This window comes from Haliaeetus albicilla, chromosome 12 (genome assembly GCF_947461875.1).
Source record: "Haliaeetus albicilla chromosome 12, bHalAlb1.1, whole genome shotgun sequence".
Classification (NCBI taxonomy): domain Eukaryota; kingdom Metazoa; phylum Chordata; class Aves; order Accipitriformes; family Accipitridae; genus Haliaeetus; species Haliaeetus albicilla.
The window spans coordinates 18,069,919-18,097,507 of record NC_091494.1 but is presented as its reverse complement, the minus strand read 5'-3'; the positions used below and the strand labels follow the sequence as shown (position 1 = coordinate 18,097,507).

Here is a 27,589-nt window from a genome sequence, read left to right as displayed (position 1 = left end):
CTTCACTATGTGTGCATTACTCTGGGAACTTGGCTACCATATCCACAATATGTGATTTGCCAATATATACCACCTGCATACTGAGGGAACGGAAGACCTTCCTGTGGAGTAATATCTTCCCATCCTGTGTGGGTGTACAGAAGCAGATGTGTATGTACAATGGATAGCTCCCAGGACAGATGAATTGAGACATGTCATAAGTCATGCAATGCTTTCCAATAATGATTGTCTTTCTATGGGAAACTTAACAGAATAATTTTATTCCTTCAGAATACCACATTGGAGTTTATGATGGCATAGCAAATGGCTAGTAAGATAAACTGTCCTGCTTCCTTCTCTTTTCTAGCAGTTTGAAGAATCTAACTGTAGGGGGTGATAACTCTTCAGTATGTACTTAGTTACTGGCATTTCACTGAATCTACCAGCAACTAAAAATCAGACACACAACTGAACACTAAGTAGAGGCTGTAGTTAAGCTACTAAAAAGGCCTCCTACCTTGACCAATACAGGAAAGGTTGTGGGGGGACTGACACTTATTGTTGCTGCTGGTACAATCAAATCTCTTAACACATTTGTCTTGAATGCAAAATAAGCAATTAGCTCTAAGTGACATAGACATCTTTTAGAAGGCAAGTCATTCAGCCTGCCCTGCTCCAGCAAAGTGGAAAACACCACTGTTTTTCTCCAGAAGTGGGACAGCTACTAAGGAACAGCTTTTCAAAAGCAGCTTTTATATACTGAATTGTAAGAGTAGACCTAATCTTGGTTTGTCCACTTGACTTTGTCTTTTGAAAAGCTTTCATGCCTCTTGTAGGACAAGGAATACTCCGCTCACTCCTTCTAAAAACATCAAGGGCAGGAGGAAATGTGGAGCTCCCAATACATGCCTGATTTCTAACCAACAGTGCAAAATCACCTATTCTTGCCTCTCTAGCAGCTTTTCTTTTACCACTACCATTTGCACATAATGTTAAACAGAATTCTTGACAGCATAGTTTAATTTTAAAGATTTACAGAAGGGCACTATTCCTACAGAAAATTTTTCAACTATTCCTGAGCACTTTTGGATGGATCTGTGGCAATAACCTCCCCTGAATTTTCTTATCCGCAGTCAGCTCTTAGTTTGCCAGTACAAGCTAAAGTGAGCTAAGAGGCCAAGCTTAACAGTTCAATATCTAAAGCTTTAGCATGGTTCCAGATTCTCATATGTTTGTCTTTAGCATTCTAAGACTTTTCAAAATATAGACAGAATCCAAGAACAATGGACTGTGCAAAGGCAGGGAAATAAATTCATCCGCCCTTTTATTTAATTGCAGAGGATTCCTTTTGCCCTACATATCTACGACTTCTCAGACTAAAGACAACCATGACGCTAGGAAACTACTGAAACTAGAACCTACACAATCTAGTGAGTTTGCAAACAGTGGTGTGAAATACTGTGCTCTTACTGATTCAGTTGATCTACTCTTATTCTGCATAATTATACATCTCTTCACATTCTACACTGCTTTACAAATTGTAAACAGTAAGATAGTCTCACTCTCACAGCCAAGCTGTGCTATTTTCCCTTGCACTTTTTACAGGCCTGGCTTCCTCTGCACTCTGTACAGAGTAAAATGTTATTATATGAAGCCTAAACAGCATCCATTTTAAATAACAAGACCCGAATATAAATCTTAACCTGTGTATTTCTCTGCAAGTTTGGCTGTACTTGGAATTATCAGTCCAGAACATCTCTATTTCAGACCCCAGTCCTTTTTGCCAAGAGAGATGTTCTTTTATCCTGATTATAGTGAAAAAAGCCAACTTGCTGGCCTGACTCAGGCTGTAGTCATTCTATGCCTTTATACAACCTTTTTATAGTTTCTGGTAGAAAGGCTGAAAGGAATCCTACACATCCACACAAGGTCTGAAATTTGTTGCCCGCTTGCAGAAAACCATCCAAAAATGACTGAATGAGATTTGTCCCTTCCTTATGTACTTTTCCTTTCCTAGAGTTAAGATGGTGTATGCAGCGATTTCCCTCATTTTGTGTCACACCAGCTTTAATAACAGAGAAAGGAGCTGACTGCAAATTGTTCTATTAAAAAATACAACCAATTTCTCAAAAAAGTTTGATTACCTACTTAAATAAAATCCTCAAAGAAGCAACTACACACTTTAAAAGGAAGTATGGGACAATAAGAAAATCTCCAAGTCAAAATGCCTATGCCAAGAAGATTTAATATGGTCTCTGAATCTCAAAATAAGCCAAAACTATTCATTCCTGCAATTTACAAACACATATACATTCCAAATTGCCTAAAAGCCATAAGAATCCAAACCAATCACCAGCATTTCACAGATTAATCAAATGCTTCATGCAGACTGGGAAAACACAAGGCTGTGCTGCCCTCCTGTTTTTGCTCCTTCAGCATCAAGCAAAAACCTGATACCTATTCTAAATCAATGTATTCCACACTATTGCTTCCTGGGAGGCTGGGGGCTGAAGACATGTAGGAAATGAGAGCCTTTCTCCCAGTACTTTTCAAGGTATAAAAATTACATTAAAAAATTCCAGTAATATAACAGTAAATATAACAGTAATATAACAGGAAACCTTGCACTTAAATCCTCAAGTCTACTGTGAGTGGACAAGTTTTTCTAACAGGACACCCCACTTAAATAAATATTCCACCTACTACTACTCATATTTTTCTCTTCATGTATATGAAAAACAGCCAATTTGCACTATTTTCAGAATAATATTCAAGGCACAAAGGAAGTTATGTATAGCACATTTTAAACAAAGTCAAAATACAGAAACCAAATTCAACTTCAGTTGAGAATGTTTTAAATAAATTAAAGTTAATAGAATAAACCCTTCTCTGTAAATCTCTTCTTTTAATTTCCTTTAGGTAAAGATAGCAACATACTAGATTTAAGGCCATACATAACATATCAAATGCTTTTTTTTTTTTTACAGAGGATCTATTCATAGCAGCTTGTATTTGCAACATATGCAGCAAATTATACTCTTAAACACTTAATCCTAATAAAGATTAAATTTCACCCCTAACAATAAAGCTTGCATAAATCTTACTATACTTGAAATAGAATTCTACAAATAAATAATAAAAGTCATAGGTAGCTATCATGACAATTAATAATTGAACATTTGAGATGTAAAGTTAGCTGTTTACATTGAAATGTTCTGATGAAATATTAAGAATAATTATGAATATTTTTTCAACTGGTAAATAAAAGAAAACATAAACCTTAACAAGATATAGTAAAATAAGAGATAGGTGAGAGCCCTGTGAGTCAGTGTACATGTCTCTGAAAAATGTGAGCTCTTACGTGCCCTCTGTAGCAGCCATGAATGGACTGATCCCACTGAGAGGCCTTTGCAACTCCAGCACCTTGCAGAAGAGCCAAGTACCGCACCAACCCTCAATGCAAATCCAAAGAGAGAGAAAAATGACTACTGCAGCACAGATCCTCTGGTAGTAACAGCCCATATAAACAGCACAGGCTGCTAGAGTAGCCCTCTGAAAAGTGGAATGGATGTAGATGAGCTACACCAGCATTTTAAAAGCTGAATAGAACTTAACAAGTATTGATGAACAGAACTTAACAAGTATCGACACAAATACCTCCACAAAGAATAAAGCAAGATGCATTAGAATCAAGCACATACCTACCAATTTAAACTTTGTTTCAAGTGCTCCATATATTATGTCTGACCTCTCTGGTGTTAATCATGCAGCTCTGAACAGCATTTTCTTCTTAGCTACTTTATTAAAAGAGCCAATTCCAACCCAAAATATAGATCAGGCAAGCAGGCCCTGATTTTACAAGACCAATCATGCAACTGCAAGCCCCAGTTCAAGCATGTATTCAGCCTAGCAAGCTGCATCACCCTTCAACATGAAATATCATTCTTCATTTGTCTTGACCCATGTTCTCATTTAGCTGTGCAAAAAGATCTGATTGTGTCTACTTTCTCAACTAAAAATAAAACCAGGGTAAATCATTGTATATTGTTTTATACAGCAGCCCTGTAACTTACATGCAGAGAAGAGTCCATCAGGAACCTGCATCTAACACTTAATTCAGACTAAAACTCAACTAAAGACAATCTCAGTTTGCCTGAGACTTTGTTAGTGCAATTACATACACTATACATGCACATATTTCCATATAGCATACATATACAAATAAAGTCTAAAACTTTAGCAGTGCATTGAAGCTTTCAACATTGCACACCACAACCTAAAAAGGGGAATTATATTTTTTTTAGGGGTATGAGATGCTCCTTTTAAAAAAAATGTGCTAGCTTTTCTCTGCAGACAAAGGTATATACACTTTGACAGGTACTAGGTACTTTTGATTTAACTTGAAGATGCAGACGTAATTTCTCAGAATAATACAGATGCCTAACTCTTTCAAACTCGTCAATCTTAGACACTGTAAATATCAGCAAGAATTTGGGTCCTTCATCACAAGGACAGGTTAATGGAACTGGACCTGCCTTGTATTACTTGCAGAATCACATTATTATAAAAATTAGTAAACTGCTTAAGTAGCATGGAATAATTTCATGAAGGGGCTCAGAGTGGCCTGATTTTGAGAAGAGCTGAGGAAGAACTAGCAGGTGCAAGGATGTTGTACCAGAAAACTCTTCTCTCAGGAGACTGGATAGAGTTGATGACATGGGAAACTTGGGTTGCCAACTTTCTACAGAGTATATAACCCTGAAACTGAGAAAATGAGTTGGATTATGAAGGTTGAAGAGAGAGGCCAGCCCATTACTAAAAGATAATCTAATTGAATTTTGCTAATTTTATCTGGACGATTACTCTTAAGATGAAGGGCTAGTGCCACTTTTTCATTGCTGCTAGTCTGTTTTCTTCATTTCTCAGCTCCCCTCTTTCACAGACCCATCTGGAGCTAAGAAAGCACATTAGTGAAAATTTCCCACAAAGGGTTGCTTTTGTGCAGCCAGCTATGCTTTTCCCACACTTAATGCAGCTTTTTTTGAGAGGAGCTCCTCAGAACTCAGTATCCTTACTCTCAGAGTAAGGCATTCTTGAACAGAGTAAGACAATGTTGAGTGGTAACAGTGGAACCTAAAGGTTGGCTTTGACTATACTGATCCAGACGTGCACATTACTGGCTAATGTTTGCATAATTCATTCACATTTTATGCCAGAGGAATCTCTTACTTCATGAGTTAAATTTTATTCATAGCTGAAGCCTACATTCAAAATAAGACTGGGCTATTATGAAGGCAAAGACTTATAAAAATTGAAAACTCCCTTTGAAACACATGCTTTCCAGTAAGAGCAGCTAGCAAAATGCAAAACACGGTCAACATTCCAACACCATGATGTCAATTTTCATATGCACAGACAAAATGCTGCATGTAGAAATCAACTCTCTATATCCTCCTTATTTATGGTGTGCTTGTGTTTCCCTCTGTTTTCATTAGCAGAACTGCACCATGCAGTGGAGATTGCAACCCCTTAAAAGGTTCAAAGGAATATTCTGAATACAGTAAATCTGGCAAAAAGTCACATTGATTTTTAAAAAGTGAATTTCCATGTTCTGCTTCAGTTCTCCTGAAAAATAGTGTACATGCTTTAAGGACTGGTTTTGATGTTTCCCTCTGCAGTAGTTTGGAGAAATTCCTGCCAACAGGGATGGTCTGGAACACCTGATAAAATGGTCTTCAATGGCACACAATAAAAAAGTGACATGTAAAAAAATGGAAATCACTTCAAATTTTGCAAGGTTTATAAGCAACAGGCAAACTATCTTTTTTATCATCTCTGCTTTTTTTCCAGAGGGATAAATACAGCCAATTCTCAAGAAAACTAACAGCTGCAGACACAGATTTAAATGCCATCTGTCCTTAGCAGTTACATGAAGAAGAGATGAAATGATTCACACCACACAACAGGAAATACGATAACCAACTAGTTAGCACAAATGAAATTCAGCCTCAGTTTGCTTCCTATGGGCAGGTCTTACTCAAGAAAAACTCCCACAAAGTGCCTGCAGACTTCACTGGCACTGTTACTCAAGTGCAGAACGTTGTACTGTTGAAGTAGAAAGCCCGAATTTTACAAAACAAGGTCTCACTTGTGGCACAGCAACCTAATGAAGTCCACAGGACTCCCCAGCCTGGATCTTTTTCGGGACTGAGGTTTTATAGTGCCTAGGCTGAGAGTCCTCATACTACTACTGATTCAGTGTGAATTTTTGGCAGACAAGGAATGATAGGACACTCACATAGTACAGTTGCAGGGGACAAGGTCTTTTCTTCAGTGTTTTCAAGGACTGGCCTTAACATTTGAAATAATAAGAAAGTCTACAATTCCTACGTTTTCCCCATTTCTAAATAGTGGCTTCTATGTGACATATGACAGATGGCTCACAGAGGACTAAATTCAGCAAGAAAAATAACCAATTATAAACAAATACATCATTGGTGTTTGCTAAGGACATAATTCAAGCAAGTTCAAAAGATCACAACAAGACCCACATGTTCTGTTATCCCAGCTAAGGCCCTTCTCAAGATGGTTATCTACAGGAAGAAATTTTCTCCAAGAAAAGCTTAGTGTTCCCAGTACATCTCTGTTGCCCTTGGAGAAACCATGCAAGTTTTTTTTTTTAATTAAAATTCAGCTCAAATAAAAATTAAAAATATACAGAAAATTTTCCCTTTCAAAGTAACACTGCAATTTAAGACTAGGTAAAGATTTAAAAGGTTGCAAGTTAAGAACAGGTGATGCTAACAGGATATTTGAAAGGCCCATGAGGCTTGCAACATTTAGTAAAATGTATTTGCCTACTGATCTAATTGCTTACTAATTTTCAAATCTATTCCCACTGGATAAGTAATGGCATTTTAAGCCCAACTCCTGGCATTAAAAATACATTTATAGTTTCCTCTTAGCAGAAGATAAACAGCTGCATGGTAAAAACCCATATGTTAAGATGGCATTCTGGAGGTTTTCTCATAGCTTTAACCAACCTATTGTGTTCTGAATTTAACTGAAAAAGGTAGGAAGAGGAAATGGGAAAAGCATTTGGGTGCGCAGTTTCACACTGGGGTGAAGGCAAGTGCTCACTCCTGCAGGAAAAATGTCTGGAATATTTGTGTCTTGCAGAAGGACTGACCACATAATGAAAGTGGAATTTAAGCCAAGCCTTATTTAGTAAAATATCAGAAACCATTTCTCTATTTATCTTGCTCAAGGAAATACTAGCATTTGTTTAAAAACAAGAAACTACTGCAGCAATTAAGCAATATGACCCTAACTTCCTTGTATACTTTAAAAACCATTCCAAAACTTTAAAATTTGAATATGCACCAGATACATAATAAAATTGTTTGTAAAGAAAAAATTTAATAACCATGTAAAAATAAAAAGTATTCCAGGCAGACACAAAGAAACTCAGAATGGACGCACCTCACCTACGCAGGTTTTAAGCAAGTTCTTATGCATCCAGGACATACCCCCCAATACACTTGGAGTTTGGAGAATGTATTTCTTTGTTAGTGTTTAAATTATGAGTCATAAGTGACAGTAGGTCTAGGACTGGTTCTAACTTCTGGTTCAAAGATCCTTGTTGAAGTGTAGCCCCAAGGAACATCAAAATGACATATGAACAGCTGAACTGGTTCGGACCAAGGATCCATCTAGCCCATCAGCTTCTGACAGTAGCCATAACCGGACACCCAAAGAGCATGTCCAGAGCAAGTACGTACAATACTTCCCTGGAAGACTTTCCCGGACTCACCTACTTTTCTTAGCCTGCTGTGGTTTGTTTACATAGCAGTACTTGGTGGATCTTCCCAGTACTCATTCTCTCTCCCCTGAAATCCATGTAATCTTCTACTCAAAAAAAAATCTATGGCAAGGAGTGCCAAAGATCATTAGATGGAGGACAACCACCTTTCATTGTTTTGAATCTGTCTCCTAGTAGTTTTATTTAACGGCACTCAGTTCTTACGCTGGAAGAAACAAGCTACCAGCTGATTCCTGTCTAGCCTTTCCACCCCATTCATAAAGGCATCAGAACTGTATACAGTACTCAAGTGTGGGCAAACTAGGAATTCATACAGTGAAAGGATGATACTCTTTGCTTTGTTTTACACCTTCCCTTCATAGCATTTTCTACCATTCAGTTTGCACTGTTAACTGCTGCCAAGCTATGAGCTGTCTGTTCCATGAAAAGACTTACCTGAGAATCACCCGTCTGCAGGAAAAGTGTAATTGTTAGTCACGTAAAGCACCTTATATTCATATAAATAAAGCCATAATATCAGGCCACAAAACCAGAGCCTGTTCAAGCAGTCTTATCAGTTAGGGGCATTAGTAAAATCCCTACATAGCCTACAGCGTACACAACACATCTCTCCAGTGATAGATGTATTCCCTCTTCTGCTTTCTAACAAAAGTGTTGATGAGATCAGCTGACAGAATCAGTAATATGTTGGATGTACCTGGCAGTTTCCAACTAGAACATCATCTACCAAGCAGGCAATACTCAAGACACTACTATGCTATTGTTTTTTTCAGCCAACATCCATGTTAGTCAACCAGGGAACAATTTAAAACTACTTGGAGACCAAATGAGTAATGAGACCTTGAAACCATCTAATAAAAGCAGACTCTCAAGAGAGGAAGCCAAATCATATTTTAGCATATTTCATTTGTTATACATCCAGAGAGAGCACTGAGCTTGTTTAGCCTTCTGCTTCCACACCACTGCTACACCACCAAGAGGCTGCAGTAGCTGGGAAAGCAAGGAAAACTCCCATCAGAAGAGGCAAATCTGAATGTATCGGAACCAGTACTTGCATTGTCCTTTCACAGTAGATGGCCTGGAGCAGCCCCATATACAAGCAGGGAAACTGCAAGAAAAAGGGGGGGATTTTTTTGGAGCTAGTTAATTTCTTGCTGAATCAGCCAGCTGGGAATAATGCCAGCTTCTGCAACCTTCTCAGAGCTTCTGCAAGGTGCAGGCCAGGAAACATTTATTGCCAAACAGAGCTTGAGAGAACACAATCCCTTACCCTTCACATTCTGTGGCAGTGCAGGTGTGCCCATGTCATCTTACTTCCATGATACTAAAAGGCAATAAATCAGCTAAAACTCTGTTCTTTATGTCTGCATTTACTATAGAGCGAGCCTCTATAGTTCCTTTCACATATACACACTATAAACGATACCCTGTTCTGCTTGCATGCACTGACAAGAGACTGTATCCTATAAATTTTAAGCAGCGTCAATTTTTGGCAAAGCACCTGATGACAGAAAAAATATTACATAAATACAGAAATACATGTTTCCACATATAAACAAATGCTCCACTTATTTAATGCCACAAAACAGTATCATTAACCAGTTGGGACCTCCCACCATGACACAAATGATAACAGTTAGCATACAACAACAATCTAGTAATTGCAATCATAAATGCATTTTTAATATTGTTTCACAATTTAGTAGAGCTGACTTGCATTCACTGTGTTTCTAGTGCATCCAGAAGCATGACAAACCGACAATTCTTGGAAACCACATTTCTCAAAACAGATTGAGAATACTGTTTTCATTTTCTCTCCATAATGATGTTAAATCTAATAAATATAAAATTAGAAACAGAAATAACATTGTTCCTAAACAATTTATGTAACATGCTGTCTGGAAGGGATATATTAGGCCAAGTTTTCAAAAACTGCCCTCCCTTTATACACACATGATGCTTGTACTTGCACTTCTCGAGTATTATCAAATATCTACACACCCAGGTACTAGAACTTAGACACCAGAAACCAATTCTTTCAAAAGAGTTTTAAGCATGAAAGTTTTGGTTTAGTCAGCTAAATATGATGACAAATGCTTAGCCAGACTTTTGAAAGTGCCTAAGGCACCTAATGCTTAGTTTCCATTGGATTAATTGAAATTTACCTTGTTACTTGTTTCAAAAAATCCAGCTAAGCACCTACCAATACAGCTAAGTACTTAACAGTATTTGTGTTTAACTTATGTCCCAAGTCTTAATGAAGTCATCAAAACAAAGGCTCCACATCACGCAGACCCTTCTGAAAATGCTGCTATATCTGCATTAAGTTTAGCACCCTTGTGTGGCTGACGGTCATCAAAAAGCGAGTTCATAAAACTGTAGTTCCCCCTAGAAGTGGGAGTGAGGCCATTTTGAAGGTATGACCTTTAAATTCAAGAGCACTTCACAGTCTACAGACTTCAGCTAACATCAAGAAAAGTTCTCCTCTTATGAGAAAGAAAGTTATATGCGTGCTTTCAAAATCTAAAGGAATTATTTATCTGTCGGTGATGAAAGTGAGTGCAGAGGGCATATCAGAACTGCAGTTCTATACAGTTCCTGTGTGGGTCTTGGTTGTCTCTCCAGAGTTGCCATGGCTATATCCAGTGTTCTTTCTGGAATGCTGTGCTCACTAGCAAACTGTACTTCAAAAACAAACCCATTCTTCCACCATGCACAAACTCTCTCTGTTTTACAGAGATTTTGCATAATACGAATTACACTGGAATTGGTCAAGTAAGACTGTGTTGGACTGTACACAGCCACAAGACTTTATCATCAGTATTATCAACTATATAAAATCTTAACGACAAACTGACTTAACAGTAAAGTACAACATTTGCACAGTATGATGTAACTCATGCCCAGACATTTCTTTCACAGCCTTACAACACAAACAAGTATAGAGGCACAATTATAAATCTGCTCCCACTATCACTGCAATTAATGTATGTTACTACTTAATTGCAAGCCACATTATATTCAGTGTTTACTTAAACCCCAGCTCCTGGATTCAGGTGAGCACGGAGAAATATTTTAAGAAAAGCTTCAGGCCCCAAAATTGCAGATAAAGACATAAATACGTGAACCCTACTGGTTCTAGAAGTAAACTCAAATAAAAAGGACTCAGATTTTAAAATTTATGTTCTTTTCAAGCAAAACTCATTATTTTGGATGGCCAAATCATGATTTCTGAACGAACAGTAAAAGGGCTTTAATGTCAGTACAATCAGTCACGTACATTTTCTGTGATGCAAAGGCAGGAATGGAATTTGGTACACTGTGCAAAACTGCCACCTCAGTGCTGTTTATGCCCCAATTTGGTAAGGAATATGAAGGATCCAGATGCACCAAGCAGACCTAAATGAGTAATCATCAATGACTAAGTGTTCAAGTATCTGCTAAAACCAAAGATCATCCTAGAGCTATTCCTTCATTTCTTTACTACTTTCTCAAGAGAAATTAGAAGCCACAGGCTGTGGTAAGAGATTATTCCTACACTTGAGGCTTCTCTAAAAGTGTTTGACTCTTGGATACCTAGTTTTGGAACCAGCAATTTGCAGTTCTACACACAAGTGATTTGAGAATCTCTGCCTGTCTCTGTAACCTCATCAGAAATTATCATCACAGTGACCATTGATACCCATGTCTGAAGATGTAGATAGAGAATTCAAAATCTAGCTGGATATTGAGATTAAACCACCTTTGCCACATTGGAATGAATGGGTTTGGACCATGCTTTAGCTGAATAACCAAAGATTGATTTTGAGTTGTATCACTGCAAGCATCATTCATAATCACTGTGATAAAAATGTTTACTGAGAAAATGAAAACAAATAAATTAGATAGTAAAAGGATGCCTTCACTGGTATCATCTGTACTCTTGGTCACCTCCCATAGTTGATTTAAATTTTTTATGAGTACATTTTAAAAAAATAAGTATTCATACACAGTTTGTGTCTCAAGTCACAAGACAGATTCATCACAATTTTTCTGGCAATTCAACTCTTTTGGATTGTAAATTGGGGGTAACAGCAGTTCAGATCTTATGAGCACCGGCTGAGCAATCATTATTAGTCATAAATTCAAAGCAAGTTCAGAAACTTACAGAAGTTTTCTGGTAACGCTGTCACTGAGTTACAACCTTGTCAATAACAACGAATATTCTAAGTCAGAACACTCCTACAGAGTCTCAAAAGTGTTATTTTTCTATAGTAGAAGCATTTCAATCTTCAAACTAAGAACAAAACCACAGGCCTATCGAGGCTGATACTAAAACTCCAGATGGGTGCAGAATTTGCAACCTGCCTACAAAAAAAAGGGAAACTGCTTCAGATTTAACTCTGGACTTGCAAATCTCACCCTAATATTTTTGATTAACGTTACTGGAGATTTAAGAATCCTTACCATTGTATGGCACATAGATCATAGTGTATTTTCTGAACATTGGTGTGCAATACATTCAGTGACTGTAAAACAATACTCCAAAGGTTATCCACAAAGATGGAGTCCAAGTCCACTATGTCATATAATGGACATCAGATTTTTGGCCTTGCAAAACTCAACCTTAAAGACATTTACTATGTTGGTAGTTTTTGGCAGATTGGTTATGGCAGAATCATTTTGAATCTGATAATGTTTTCAGCATGTATATCCTTTATATCCAAAATAGATAGAAAAAAACCATAATGCAGGCAGGAATTGCAGAAACATAAATCATGGGAGCAACCAACAATTTATTCAATGAATATGTGACCTATGAAACTTCTCCTTCCACAGAAACCCACAGCTAATGCTTCTTAAATATCCAGACATGGCGTCTTTCCTGTTATTCCCTCCTCAGACATTAGCAACCCTATGGTCTTTGGAGGTGAAACGGACTGATTTGTACAGGGTTTGATTTGGACTGTAGGAACCTAAGAAAATAGCAGCATATTCCTGATTTGAAAACAACATACCAGAGATTAAATCTAAAATGAACCCATGTGTAAAATTCTTGATGATATATATTTATCTATATGAATCTCCTAACCATCATTTCTTGCTGCCATTAATCCATTAGTAAGAATATAGAGATACACAGTCTTACATACATTTTGTAACAAATATAACAGCATCTAGCTGAATGGTGTAATAAAATGCTATCACAAGGTTAAGAAAGAGTTCGTTACCAGGCTGAGCATTCTGCCTTTTCAGTTACCAATATGGAGCCACAGGTACTCAAGAGATCACTTGAAAGCAGCAAAATTGGACTTGGATACGTCTATTAGCTTAATCATCTCCTAAAATCTGTAGTATTGATAGCTCACCTGCTATCATGTGAGAAAAATTAGGAGCCTTTTACACCATATTTAGCAATAAATACACATGAATAGTTACATTCAAGGCCAAGGGTATAGTTAATGTTCACAAATACATACAGTCTGTAGAATACAGTAACTTCTTTGGATAGATTCATCATTTAAATCTTTAGAAAAAATGAATTATTCCATGTTGCTGCTACCATTTGGTGGTGGAGGTTTTTTTGTTTGTTTTTAAGAAAAACATACAGACTTCATTTGCTTGGATCACCATTGGCTTTAGACTAACACAGTTCCAATAATTTCATTTGTATTGGTACATATCAGAGAAAGTAGGCTCTATGTACGCAAAAGAACACAGCCAAGGCTAGCCCATAAGTGATCTCCTGAGTCATTTATGCCACTGCTCTTGGTCACAGAGCAGAATTAATGAACAGGCAGCTCAGCAATGCTCAGTGGTAAACTATTCATTGGGTTATCCTATGAAATCTAACTTACCTGTGACTAATCTGCCCCTGAAAAAATAATTGTCAAACTTGAGATGCTATGTATCTGTAAGGGCAGAGTTCAGTTTGGAGCCTAGCTATACACCATGCTGTGCTTGTTACCATGCTATGAAGAATCAGAAAGGGCTCCTATAACCAAAGTTAACTTTCATTTCTTCGCAGTAACAGCTACCTCTTTTTCACAACTTCTCATGTTAAAGTTTTCTTTGCGTTACATTCATACCACATTTCCACCACATTCTTTTAAAATGGTCATTATTTTATTCTGTACCTGCCTCAAGCAGGATGAAATTAATCAATTGCACATAAGTGACATGACATAGACTTGTGACCTTGCCCAGCATCCAATTGTTTCTAATTGATTAGCTCCAGACATAAGCACTTTAATAGCCAAAAACAACACAAGTAGAACCTATGGTACAATATTAGGGTAGAATGACTGTGTGTGGTCCATATAGTATGGCCCCAAGCAACCAATTAAAGAATTAATGGTTATTGGATACCAAAAATGTTATGTTAAATAATATAAAATATCTTTAATGTGCCTAAAATTGTGATAAAACACCTAAAACTTAGGAGCACAAGGGCCTCCTACAAGATTGGGGTTAAGTGCTAATGACTCAAATATGCCAAATAGATTAGGATATTTTAAAGGACAATCAAGACCAAAAAATTTGACCTGGATTGAAATGTTCATAAAGCTACTCACAATAGCCTATTGATTACTACAATGTGTTTGGGTTGTTTTTATTACAAAGAGACAAGTGAAGCTATGCCAAACCATTCGTGGAGAAAAGGAAACTATGCCACTACTGGTTCCAGTTCTACAATAAGAAAAATATGAAAGAAAAAAATACAAGAAAAATATTGTATATAAAAAAAAAAGTCTCTTCATAACCAAAAGGCCCAAACACAAAGTTGACATTTCCCTTCTCTGAACTTCTATTCTCATCTTGAAGAGAACTATTAAGTGAACTTTACATACTACTTTTTGAGCATTTTATAGGGCCCATTATTACAGCATCACTCAACTGCTTGCACACAAAAGTACAAGCTGAACAGGCACAGCAAAAAGCAGAAGATCCCACTCTTGCCCTATCTGCTTGGGCGTGCACTGAATGCACTGCGTTTTACTGCACAATTAATATGAATCTAATAATTTTTACTTTAATGGCAAGTCCTTTACTCAAGTAACAAGCGTACTTTCATGACTAGCTGCAACCATAATACAGATACAGGAGGTGTTCCTCAACAGGTAGCTGCCAAATGACTCACAGCAGACTGTGCATTCAGCAGTGTTACTGAGGATAGCCCCATTCCCCCTACCTTAAACCTCAAAGTCCACCCTAAATCAATCATAGCGTACTCAGCTGTCTAGTACAGTCTCCTCAGTTCTTCATACTCCTTTTGAATTTACTTTCGCCTGCTATATTATCCCTCAATTCAAAATTCTTCAGGATGTACATTTATATAATGCCCAGTATACCAGGCTCCAGTTTGAAATGACCATTTCTCAGCATTGCAATACTACAAACAAAAACTACTACAATTCTTCAAAAAACAATGCTATTTATTTCAAAAGATATTTTTCAGTTTATTTAGTTGTCCTTTTCTAAGGATTTCTGGATTTGGGTGTACTTAAGACTGAAGAATCCTTGAAACGTTCTGTGCTGTGGCAACTATCAGTATAGAGAATGACATACTATAACAACATCTCTGCTGCATGCCAGCACACCATATTTCTTGAAATACTCACTTCTTGGAACCGATTAGGCTCATGTGTCAGGCAATAGATCAGTTGGCAGCTATGGTTTTCCTCTGTGGTTCCTGTATTCATTGAACACTTGAAGCAAAGACCGTTTTGGACCACCTTCCCCCCTTGCCCCAACACTGACTTCCAAGTGCTTTAGATGTTTCTACCCAGGTATTTATATAACCCTTGTCACTTACAGTATCTTAACATTTATCAGGTGCTAAACCTCCTCAGGGCAAAGAGCAGCTGTTCTGCCTAGAAAGACCCATGGCATTACACATCTGGCAACATCTCTCCCTTTGGTCTCCATATAGTAAAGTCAGGTACGATATTACTAGGAAGAGAAAGAATATTAATTTCCCACATGGATGTCTTTGAAATTCAGTACAGTGAAAGGAAAACCTTCTCATCGGGAGCCTTTTATTTACAGTGCAGTTCCTTCAGCAGTTTTCTGTTTAAAAAAGAGTAATTCAAAGTGTGCAGCAAGATCATCTGATAAAGGACCAGGCATGACAATAGCAACAAGATCATTACCTACCTGTAGATGAGCATAGATAGCAATAGCAAGCCAAGTGATCTCCCAGAAGAGCCCTGTGGCTTTAGGGCTGGCCATACTCGTGCCTTGGGGCTCTGCTGAGAGAAATTGTTTCAAGTTACAAACAAAATCAAGTGGGCTCCGCCAGAATTTCAATGACTAAAGCAAACTGGGCAAAGGCATGGAACTGGCCTTTGGAAGAAATGCAATGCAAACACCAGAGTTTTGTGCTGGCCAGAGGAGCAGACGCGCAGTGCATGCCATGAGCACTGCCTGCAGGGTGGGGTAGTTCCAATTAGGGGACAGAAAGGGAGGAAAATTAAAGATATTGGGAAGCTGGCAATAGTAGGCAAGTTTTATTATCTCCTGAATGTAGGAGAATTTATCAAATTCGGAACCCCTCCCATCTTGATCTCCAGAAGGTAAAATCCAAGGAGCATAGGATTTCTGATGTACTGTTCCAGCACTTTCACCCACTCAAAGCTGAGAGCCCAGCCCCAGGACTTCAAGCAGTCATTTGCACTGCCTTTGAAAGCTCTGATCATAACAGCTCAGAGACTAAGTGATCAGGGCAGAGGAAAAAAAAAAAAACAAAAAACAAAAAAACAAAAAACCAAACAAAACATCAATTTAGTTATCATCACCATTACAGGGCCAACACAAAACTGTCAGTCACTTTTACTAAAAACTTAAAACTGCCAACAAGAAAAAAGTCATGTAATAACGCTGCTAATTCTGTTAATTCCTAGTGCCAATGCATCTTTTTGCTTCAGACTATTCATTACCACAGTGATCTCAAAACAGTACAAGTTCCACGGACCCCTAACACATACACACGCAAACACAAACAGCCCTCCCTCCCCTCCTCCCAGCCACCACCCCACTATTGTGCAAAGCCCCATAGTGAATGCACATCCCTCCTTCAAAACAAGTACTCCTTTCTAAAAGGTCAGATATCCCAATGGAAAACCATCTATCCAAACAGTTCTTGCACCTGTCAACTAAACATAATTAAGATTCCTTACACAAGGAAGTGTTTTATTCCCTCCCTCCCCAAAAAATTTAAAAGTCCCCCTCCCTCCCAAAAGGTTTAGCTCTCCTGGATGCTTTTGTCATTCGAAAGTTTCAATCAACTACGGCAGTAAGACAAGGAAGATTTCTTTTTATTTCACGCACACACACACACACCCCCCCGCCAGGCACTGCTGAGAGCCACGACTGGCGAAACACACCGGAGTCCGGTACTTCGCAGGTGCCGGCGCCGGGGCTCCCCAAGGGCTCTGCAAGCAACCCGCGCCGCTCTGCCCTCCCGGAGACTCCTCTAGGACGACCCTCGCCCAGCACCGCGCCCGCCCCCGCTGACGCGGAACCCGACCGGCCCGTCTGGGGGAGCCGCCCGCGGGACCCGGCCCGCCGCCCGCGGGACCCGGCCCGCCGCCCGCCTCCCTCGCGGGAACGCGCCCGGGGAAGCGGCTCGGGGAGGCTGCTGCTGCCGCCGCCCGCGGGCCGGCCCGGGCAGCCGCGGGGCTCCCCTCCCCCGGCGCTGCCGCCGAGCTCACCCACCTGGTGCGGCGCCGCGGCGCCCGGCTCGGCGGGGAGCGCGCAGCGGGGCTGGGGCCGGGGCCGGGGCCGGGGCCGGGAGGGAGGCGGGGAGCGGGTCCGGCGCTGCCGGCGCCTCCTTCCCGCTCGCAGGGCAGGGGAGAGCCTTGCCTGTCACGGCACCGGGGATACAGCATCCTGCATCGCGAGCGGCGGCCCCTCCCTCACGCCAGGCTCCAGCCCACCGCCGCACGTTAGCCAAGGTCCTACAGGCTGCTGGCAGCGGGCCGCCTCCGCCCGCCCGCCGCAGCCCGGCCCCGGCGAGAGGCGCCCGGGCGCCTCCACCTGCGGCGCGGGGCCGCGGCCCGGCCCGCCCGCCCGCTCCGCCGCCGCGGCTCGGCACCCCCCCGCGCAGCCTCTGCCTCCCCGGCCGGCGCGAACGAGCGGGCGGGCGGCCAAGGGGGCCCGGCACCCTCCCCCCCGCCTCGGCTGCGGAGGCACTGGCGGCGCTCCGGTGTCGGCGGCCCAGACCCCGGCAGCCCGCGACCAAGTGGTTCGTCTTCCCCCGAGGGGCGAAAGCTACCGTGAAGTCAGCCCCCAGATCTGATGCAAAGCAGCTCCCAAAACCGCAACCATCCCGTGTCTCATCTCCAAGTAACTCTCACAAGACAGCTGCAAATCTGCTCGCGCACCGAGGAGGTCTTTAATCGTGCTGCCCTCTACGATATTTTTAGGTTTCCTACTGTAAATCTGACGAGCATGTCTCACACGACAGCCTTGGGCTGCTAAACAGGAACACTAAAATCCTCTACCTTCGCGCTACGGCTTCCACTGATGTCCCAAGCTTGCGTCGCGTCCGCTAAGAGCAGCACGTAGAGAAAGGGCTATTATCCCTGCCACTGAAGTTAAAAATACGCTCCAGTGAACTAAACATAACCGATGAAGAGTTTGTTCAAATATGTTGCGCTGGAAACTTTTCCAATCTGTTTAGGTTTCTCACCCGCACGGGAGGCGCCTCCTCCATCGTTAGGAACAGAGTGCCCTCTGCTGAAACTCGGCTGACAGGGGAGCCCGGCCAAAGGCAACACAGGGACCGGGGAGCGGACCCCCGGGGGGAGAGCTGCACACCCGGCTCGCTGCGGCACGCAGGGGACGGCTCTCCGGGACAGCCCCGACTTCGCACGAACACCTGCGCTGCCCGCTCTGCCTCCTCCACGCCACTCCAAGACTCGCAGGCTGCGCTGCCTGCCCACTGCAGGACTCGCAGGCTGCGCTGCCTGCAGGCTCACCCTGACAGCTGAGGCGAGCTGTTCTTTCCAGTCTGCACGTTACCACGATAACAGGCTGCGTAGCAGGCAAGAGTACTGCTAAGGACTTGATCTTTTCTTTTTCTAACACTGGTCAGCTGAAAGTACATCAACTTCCTGGAAAGCTTTGCTTTCTATCCATTTCAGCTGCTACAGTTACTTAAACAACCCAGTAGTCCTTTAACCATGGCTTCAGTTACAACCCTGCAATTTGTTACCTTCAAAAAAGATATATTGGTGCAGTCAGCTTATACTTCAGACTTGATGGCAAGTGATTTTAAAGCCAGAATTTAGCCATTAGATCAACTGAGGCCAAAAATCAATTCTCCTGTCCCAAAACTATGGCTGGTAGTACTGCAAGTACTACCGGAACAAAAAACCAAAAGATGTTCACAATCGCGGGATGAAGCTGACCCTCAAGACCTGCCATCTAGTTAGGAATGTACACAGCTTGCACCATCCCTATTTAGAATACTGCTTCTCTTAAAATTATTTACCCCTCAATAGTGAAGCAGTCCCCTGGGTCCCTGAAGCAAAAGCTGCAGAGTGGGCTACTAATTTGATTGCCAGATGGGCGTATTTAGACAAACAGCCCTGGCTATGTTCCTAGCACTTGTATTAGCCATAGATTATATTGAAAGGTTTGGCCCTGAGATTCTAATAACATTTTCCAAATCTGAATGCTGGTCAGCATTTCTTTGTTTTTCCCTTTTTCAGTGGTACTCATCTCTGTGTTCTCTACTTTCTCCTGCTGGCTTACTCTGATACCTTCCTTCAATGCTGCTCCTGGTCATTTGCTTCAGATCAGTTGGCTGTGTGCAGCCCTAACCATAAAGGATAATCAAACATCATGTGCACAAGTCTTAGAAACATTTGTTCATCTCCTGCAATAAATTTGAGCGTAGAAAAGAAGTTGTGTAATAGGAAGTAGCCTAGGTTAGCTCACATCAGATTCAGTGACTTAAGCGAGGCTGCTGCTTACATACACACTGAGTTCCTTGTGTGATCTTGGTCCAGGTTCTATGTCTGAATTTATACAGCATGTAAGAAAACAGAGGTAAGCACCTGCAAGCATTACCCATCAGGGAGATTTCAGAAAGCAGCATTATAATAAATAATGCAAGTACCTTGTAGTACCTACCTAGGAAAATAGCAATTGGCAATATGTTTTGCCCAAGCTACTGAAATGACATAGTATTGTTAATCCCATTCTCCTCCACCACCCATGGTCTGGTTTTGGTTTTATTCCATCAAAATCATCCTTTTTGTGAGGAAGATGAGCACCCAGGAAATAACAGTATTTGAGGCATAAAAATAGCCACGGCCCACTGCTGGAAAATATACAGGGGTTTGGACAGCTTTTAACAGGGCTTTTCCTATGTGAAGCTCATTCTCATTGAACGCAGATTTGTTGTCTCCTTTATCCAATTTAAACTCTTCATCTCAGCCTCACTCCACCCCCCTGCCACTTTACTCTTGTCTCTCTAGACTTCCAGTGACTGGAAGCTTTGAGATTTTGACTCCTGTTGGAGATCTCCATAACCCCTTCTGCCAAGCCAAGCAAAAACTGAATGAAACTCAGGTGTCCAGGCAAGATCTGTTTGAAAAAAAAACACTTCAAAATTCACAGCACTTGCAGCTCCATGGCAGACTCCTTCAATACGCACCCTAAATTTAAAGGCCACAAACCTACAGGTTCTGGATGGCTAATTTTCATCCCTGGATAAGTTCGTCAGCAATTCTGCAAAAACTAATTGACCATTCAAGTTTAAAAGTAATCACTCTTTTCTAAAAAAACATTTAACTTCTCTTCTGCTAACTCTTCAAGGCAGGAACTATTGTTCTTTGTCTCTTACATTATGTCTCCACAATCCCTGGTCCAGTGTCAAGTCCTTTAGGTATTACCTTATTAGCAGTTTTTACCACACAGTCTTCTAATTCCCGCTCATGCCACATTAGCTTGGCAAAGCTGGTGTAAGATTTTTGAATAGGAAACTATAGCAATGCTCTTAATGCTCGGAGTTCACATGCATAATTCCTGTATTTGTCTCTTGTTATTAGCAATGCTTTTTTATTACATATAAGCTTTTCTTTTACTGATGTCTAAAATATGAATAATTTAAATGACATTAAATATGACAGCTGTGAAGCCCTTGCTGTTCATAAAATTGTGAAATATGGACATTTGCACTTATTATTTCATTGAACGCAATCATGATCTTGTCCATCTGTACAGCTGGCATGATCTTTCATGAGGAAACTGGCTGGGAAATATGATGGTCTTATCCTTTGTTTTATACTGACTTAAGACCATGTGTCTTCACTATCAAACACAGCCATGAAATATTTTGTCATTCGTTGATTTACATTCAATTGTAATAGAAAATTTCAACTTAAACTCAACAGCGCAGGCAGAAACGACAGCAAAAAAAGATCCTGCAAGATACAGCTAAGGGCAAAATTGAAGAAAATTAAATGTCTGGCCTGGTAAACAAAAACTTCTGTTCGATCACATGACAACCACCAGATTTCACTCTCTCAGTAAATATTAATAGAAAACCTTCACATCTAAAAGAGAAAAACCACATTTCTCTATTTATTTTTGTCCTGAAATGCAGGTATACACGCTTCTTCAGCAGACTCCACTTATATATAAATATTCTCTCAAAACAAGTTCAGCTAAGCAAATCTGATGATCGTGAAGACCATACTTTCATCACAACAAAAGTCTATGCTACTCAGGAAAAAATATGTTTGGCTAAACTACAAATCTAAAATCCATTGAAACAGTGCAGAATAACATTTGGCTCATAAATCAGGATTATGTCTAATGAATACCAAAACTGGAAGTATCCTGCCGAGGCCCCATGCCGAAACTGAATTTTGGGTTGAGGCCTCAAAGTTATCAGTAATAGAGCTGCACCTGATTGACTAATAAAAGGAAAATGTTAAATTTCCTGTAACTAGAGTCATGAGAACCCTGACACAGTATAATCAGTTCTTTGGCCTTGCATTGTATTTGTACGGGGTGCTTGTTTACCCTGAAATAACAAGTTCTCTGGGGTAGAGAGCAATCATGCACTGTCACACTTCACAAATATGTTCTACGCTATAAAGAGTAAAACCTCTATTAGTATAAAGGTACAAAGTTCAGCTACAGCAGTGTGTCTTTGATTTCTTGGTGTTATGGAACCCATTGCGTTCCACGTTGATCCTTGCCCTGGGCTTTGGAAACAGCTCCTTCAATATAGTAAGGAGAAAAAAAATTCTTGTGCCTTAAAGAAAGAAAAACTACTTTATATATAGACCTAACATTATAGAGGAAAACTATTGGCTTCCTCTCAGTTTGTGTTTAAATGAATGTAGCATTAACCAATACAGTATATACAAATGGTCACTATTTCAAGTATTTGAATAAATATCTGTCCTTTCTTGTCTCTCAAATTCCTTTTTATCCTCAAGCAAAACAACTTGTGGCTCATTTGCATATTTATGATCCTGTACAGTAGTAGCAGATGTATTAAATTTCATGACTCTCCAGAACAAACACATCTTGATTCAGATGGCACATACTTACTTTTTGTTGTAGCTCAGTGTTCATAGCCCTAACTAAAATGTTAGAACAAACATTTAGAGATAAATTCATAATACACTTACATGATCATTTTGTGGTTTTGCAGCATATCTTTTCAAAAGGATTTAGGTGCTTATTGTGGGCATAATTAGAAAATATGAACTTGTATAGATGAAGATTGAATGCAAATAAGGCAAAATGAAAAGTTCATTGCAGAAGTAAAATAGCTTCAGTTTATTTAAACATAGCTATGTGTTAACAGATTTTTTTTCCTAGGTTGCAAAAAAATGCAACCCCACTGAGGACTGTGGATATGCCAGATTTGAATTCCTGAACTTGTCTGCCATTTTCTTCTTATACAACAGTGACAACAGTCTGTTTTCCTCAGTCTGTGATGGCCCTTACTTCTGTGATTATCAAAAATAAAATGTTATTGAGTGCTATGTGAAAGAGGCAACATCTGGTGGATAAACAGGGGCTCTGAGGAAATCCGTTATGTTGCAAGTCATGAGCAACAGATAAAGGTCAGCAGGACAATTACTGCCCTCACTGTAATGATTCACTGGGGAAAAGCAAGAAGAGTAAAGTAGGTGACCTCCACCTCACAAGATGACTTCTGCATGTCACTACATGTGTCTAGAGATGCACGCCAATACGGAAACAGGAGAACATAAGCAAGGAGCAAACAGTGAGAAGGAATGAAAAAAGGACAAGGTTGGAAGAAATACATGATACATCATTGGGAGGAATACTAGTGACAAAGACAATGTGGTTATGAAAGCAGAAGATTAATAATTAATGTAGGAAAATGCAGCAAAACCAGAGGAAAGAATAAGCATGGGTAACAGTTGAAACAGATTAAAAAATTAAATTCCCAAACCAAAAATGAAGTCACCAGAAAATAGCTTCAGAAAAGTGACATTGCACATCAAATGTTTGGCAGCAAGAGGAACAAAATTTCCACTTTCTCATATACATTCTGTGTGGCAATACAAATACAGAAAAAACTACAACAAAACCCATAACATAAAACAGTCACACACTCCTGTAAGCTTGTGTGCGTGTGTCCTGGTTTCAGCTGGGATAGAGTTAATTGTCTTCCTAGTAGCTGGTATAGTGCTACATTTTAGGTTCAGTGTGAGAAGTTAACACTACCATTTTCAGTTGTTGCTAAGTAATGTTTAGACTAAGTCAAGGATTCTTCAGCTTCTCATGCCCAGCCAGCAAGAAGGCTGGAGGGGCACAAGGAGTTGGGAGGGGACACAGTCAGGGCAGCTGACCCAAACTGGCCAAAGGGGTATTCCATGCCATGTGACATCACATCTAGTATATAAACTGGGGGGGAGTGGGGCTGGGGGGAATTGCCGCTCGCAAACTAACTGGGCATCAGTTAGCGGGTAGTGAGAAATTGCATTGTGCATCACTGGTATATTCCAATCCTTTTATTATTACCATTGTCATTTTATTATTGCTATTATTATCATTATTAGTTTCTTTTTTTCTGTTCTATTAAACTGCTCTTGTCTCAACCCATGAGTTTTACTTCTTTTTTCCAATTCTCTCCCCCATCCCACTGGGTGGGGGAGGGGGAGTGAGTGAGCAGGCGTGTGGTGCTTAGTTGCTGGCTGGGGTTAAATCACAACAGGGTGGGAACAAAGCAGCAAATAGTACACTATTGCATTCTTGGTTTTGGGCTTCATGTTTTAACAGAGGGTAGAACCCCCAGCTCTATGTATACTTAGAGTTGAAAGTAAATGTGAGGACAGAAAGCAAGTTTGAAATTCATTTTTGATTCTTCTGTTCTCTTCTACTTGCCAACTTCTTTTGCTATGTTGGCAAATACTCTTGTTTCTTGAGTTGCACATTTACAGTCTTCATTAAGAGACTATACTGTGAATCATTACCAAGGAAAAGTATCCATTCTCCTCACCACAGCCTGGCTGCATCCCAAGTGCTCCATATTGAGTGAAGTATTGAGTCAAGTGCAATAATAGTGGGATAAACTATTTGCTCTCTATAAAATGCATTCAGCACATCTCAACTCAGCAATGTTGGATATAAGTGAAGATATTTTTGTTATTATGTTCTACTAAAAGAGGTGGAGTGACTTCGTTTTCACAAGGGACTCAGATTTGACTTAGCCCTGGTGGATCAGAGGTGGTTCCTGGCTCCTGTGGGAGCCAGTAGTTGTACTCATTATTCTTAACAGTCAGTGATGACTTAATTGAATACAATCTATTTGACAATTAATGAGGATGAAGAAGGTTTAGCAAGATTTGGTGGATGGAAGGAAAGAAAGTTTGTAAAGCACCAGATTGACAGTTTGGAGCTATATACTCACTGAAAAAACAGCTTATTTTCCCCTTTCCTTCATATTTTCTACTTTGCTGGCTCTGTTGCCATATGCTATGAGAACTCCTCATAATCTGTGACATTTCTTCAAAGTCTGATACAGGTATTAGTAAAGCCTACAGAACAAAATTCTATTTTTGCAGAGCCATGCAGTACCTAAGACCTCTTTTCCTCCTCATTCTGTATAGACTTTCCTTACAGAACCTAAGGTGCATTCTACATAAAACTGGAAGAGAGCATGTATCTTCAGACAGTAAGCCGGATTCTAGTCGTAGCAGTACCAATATAAACTGTACATAGGAACAGCTTCTCTGCATTCATACATTAGAGTAGAATTTGGTCACCAGCAACTGGAAACTAGGACAGCCTAAGACAGAATCTTATCAGGTGTCACCTACAAAATGTTGCTATTGGGTATATTTTCTGTATTTCATGTTTTACCAGACAAAATCTATTGTTTACTTTTGCATCTAGTAATGCCACAAATAATTTTGATTCTTTACTGATTACCAACTTATAGAAGGCTGTTGCAACACAGGCAAAAGCCACTGTAAGCTGACTTGTCCTGCTTAATTTAACTAGGCAAGTAGGGGCATATGAAGTACTACACCGGAGGATCACTTGTGCACTTACATGTTCTGGAAGGGACATCTCCTTCTATGTATACTACCACCATTGACATAGGAACAGAAACTGTCCTTTAAACTTTCTAGGGGGTAATCTCTAATTTTTCCAGGGACCCTCCATATCTACTTTAGTACTGTGGCAATCATTATCAGGCTAGTAGAACTCAATCGGTCTTCATTAGCTCTAGATACGTGTAAGTCACCAACATTTGTCTGTAAACAGACTGCTTAGCAAAGTGTTTATTGATATATTCTAATGCATCAGAATAATAACCTTTGAAACAACATTACTATTATATGTACAGATTTCTTGAACTGTTACAAAGGCTGTCCAGTGATACTTTGTTTTGTTCCCAATGGATATTTAGGAAGACACCCTCAGGAATTAGAGAGCAGAACAACTATCAGAGAAAAACACTAAAATGCTACAAAAGTTTCTGTTGTCTATGCTGATTCTGCATCTATGCCTACACTTGCCAGCACAGTATTTTCACACTAGTCAAGCCTGTCCACTTACTGTGCACAGCCTCAAATATATTTAACACTTGGAAAGTAGATATGAATTTGAACATTTTGTACTTGGTCACAAAAAAAAGTCTAAAAAGAGATACTACTATCAAGAAACTTGGCCTTACCTAAGTATTTAGCAGCCCTTTCTCTAACAATCTGTCATCCAAGGAGTGGCAAGGTCCAGTGTCTTCCTAATGGACAGAGAGCCAAGTCAGGTAGCCAGGCTGGCAGGGCAGAAGTCACACCAGCCACAGCCCTGTCCCACTGTTCCTAGGCAAGATATGCAGGGGGCTAGAGACGACAGCCAGGGAATGCAGAGAGCTCAGGCAAAGCTGCAATAACTAGGCAGGTGCAAGGTCAAGCCAAAAAAAATCAGTCCACGGGCCAACAAACCTTATAGCTAGATACAACCATAACAGAGCTCAAAGAGAAGCTGAGGGCCAGGCCAGAGCTTAAATGGAGTTCCTGCACTTCTGGGCAGAGGCGTGGGTGGAAGCCCCAGCTGAGGCTGGTCAAGGTCATTAAGGCATACTAGTGCACTCAGAGCCCTAACAACATTTTGGAACCAATACTAACAGACTGCTTGCACATGGCTACAATCAGTTAGCAGATACCTAAGGAAAAAGATAGCAAAAAGTTCAGTTGACTTTTTCCTGGTTTTCATTGTACTGCTGTATTGCTGTATTTTCGTCACTTAATTTCACCAGCTCAAGATCAAGGCCTGATTAAGATACTTGAAAAAAGTCCACACATTTTAATTTTTGTTTGATTTATTCCAACTTTGTGGAATCTGCTAATACTGTCTAAATCTCCCATATCTACGTTTTCCTGCAAAAGGACTATTTCTAGAAAAGCTTTTACTGTGCTTTAGTCTGGGATATGTACCTTTTCCCACAATTTTTCCTGATACCCTCCATATCTCTTAATCCTGAAACATTCCTGATATCTTTATACTTGAAACAGTAGGAAAAGATGGCACAGGCTTATCTCTGCAGCAATTCCTCAGCTACACTTGTGGTCCAAGCAGGACAAACTACAATCTTAATCAAAGAAAAAGTCAGAAAAAATGTCAGAAAGAAAAGAATCAGTAACAGACTTCTGTTATGCTCTTAAGTTGCCACCTTCTGTTCTTGCATAGGGAGAGTAGGTGAAGAATACAAAGGATAAAACTAGCTCAGACTATTTTTGAACTATTTCTTTCAGCTGTTTTTGTTTGCACTATTACAAAGCCTTGGCAGGCAAGGAAAATATTCTTAGAATAGCAGATTTCTTGCTTTGTTCTGCATCTGTTCCAAAACCATACAATTGTATTTGAACAGCTGGCCAGTAACATGCAACTATCAAACATGGCACTGACATACTATCACAGTGTTCTTCGTAGACGACTGAGGTTTCAAAGCTGAAGTAAACATTCAAATGTACACATCTTGATCTTAGAGGTACATATTCAGATTTAAATCATACCTTTTATTTTTCTTGAATTCAGCTTTCTATTGGCAATGAAGAGCAGACAAGTAAGTACTCATTATATCAAAATAAGAAACTGGAACTGCTCTGCAGAAAAGAATTTCCTGGTGCTGTTTCTAGAACTAGAACCAGAGGAGCTCAGTCTGGCCATATGTCATTACCATGCTGCATGTAGTTTTAGAGTTTTGAAATTGTATTTTGTTTTTTATACAACTGTGTAAAGAAGTTCAGAAGAAAAAAAAAACCATCCACTTGATGAGCACCCGTATCTCCTTCTATG

General features: G+C 40.1%; 1 protein-coding gene across 7 annotated transcripts in view; it reads right to left on the bottom strand.

Moving 5' to 3' along the window:
• The window catches only part of ADAMTSL3 (ADAMTS like 3), a 188,966-nt gene extending 170,533 nt beyond the window's left edge, over positions 1–18,433 (bottom strand). Inside the window, exons 1-2 of one of the 7 annotated variants that reach the window (XM_069798386.1) lie at positions 18,286–18,433; positions 15,938–16,032 (exon numbers count right to left, since the gene is read on the bottom strand). In XM_069798386.1, the coding sequence (XP_069654487.1) occupies positions 15,938–16,012 (75 nt within the window). In that variant the 5' untranslated portion in view covers positions 16,013–16,032; positions 18,286–18,433. Of the gene's footprint in view, positions 1–15,937; positions 16,033–17,166; positions 17,262–17,497; positions 17,818–18,285 lie in introns of those variants that run through there. The other 6 variants (XM_069798384.1, XM_069798387.1, XM_069798381.1 and 3 more) reach the window with 6 other exon arrangements.
• Between the last annotated feature and the right edge of the window lie 9,156 nt (positions 18,434–27,589).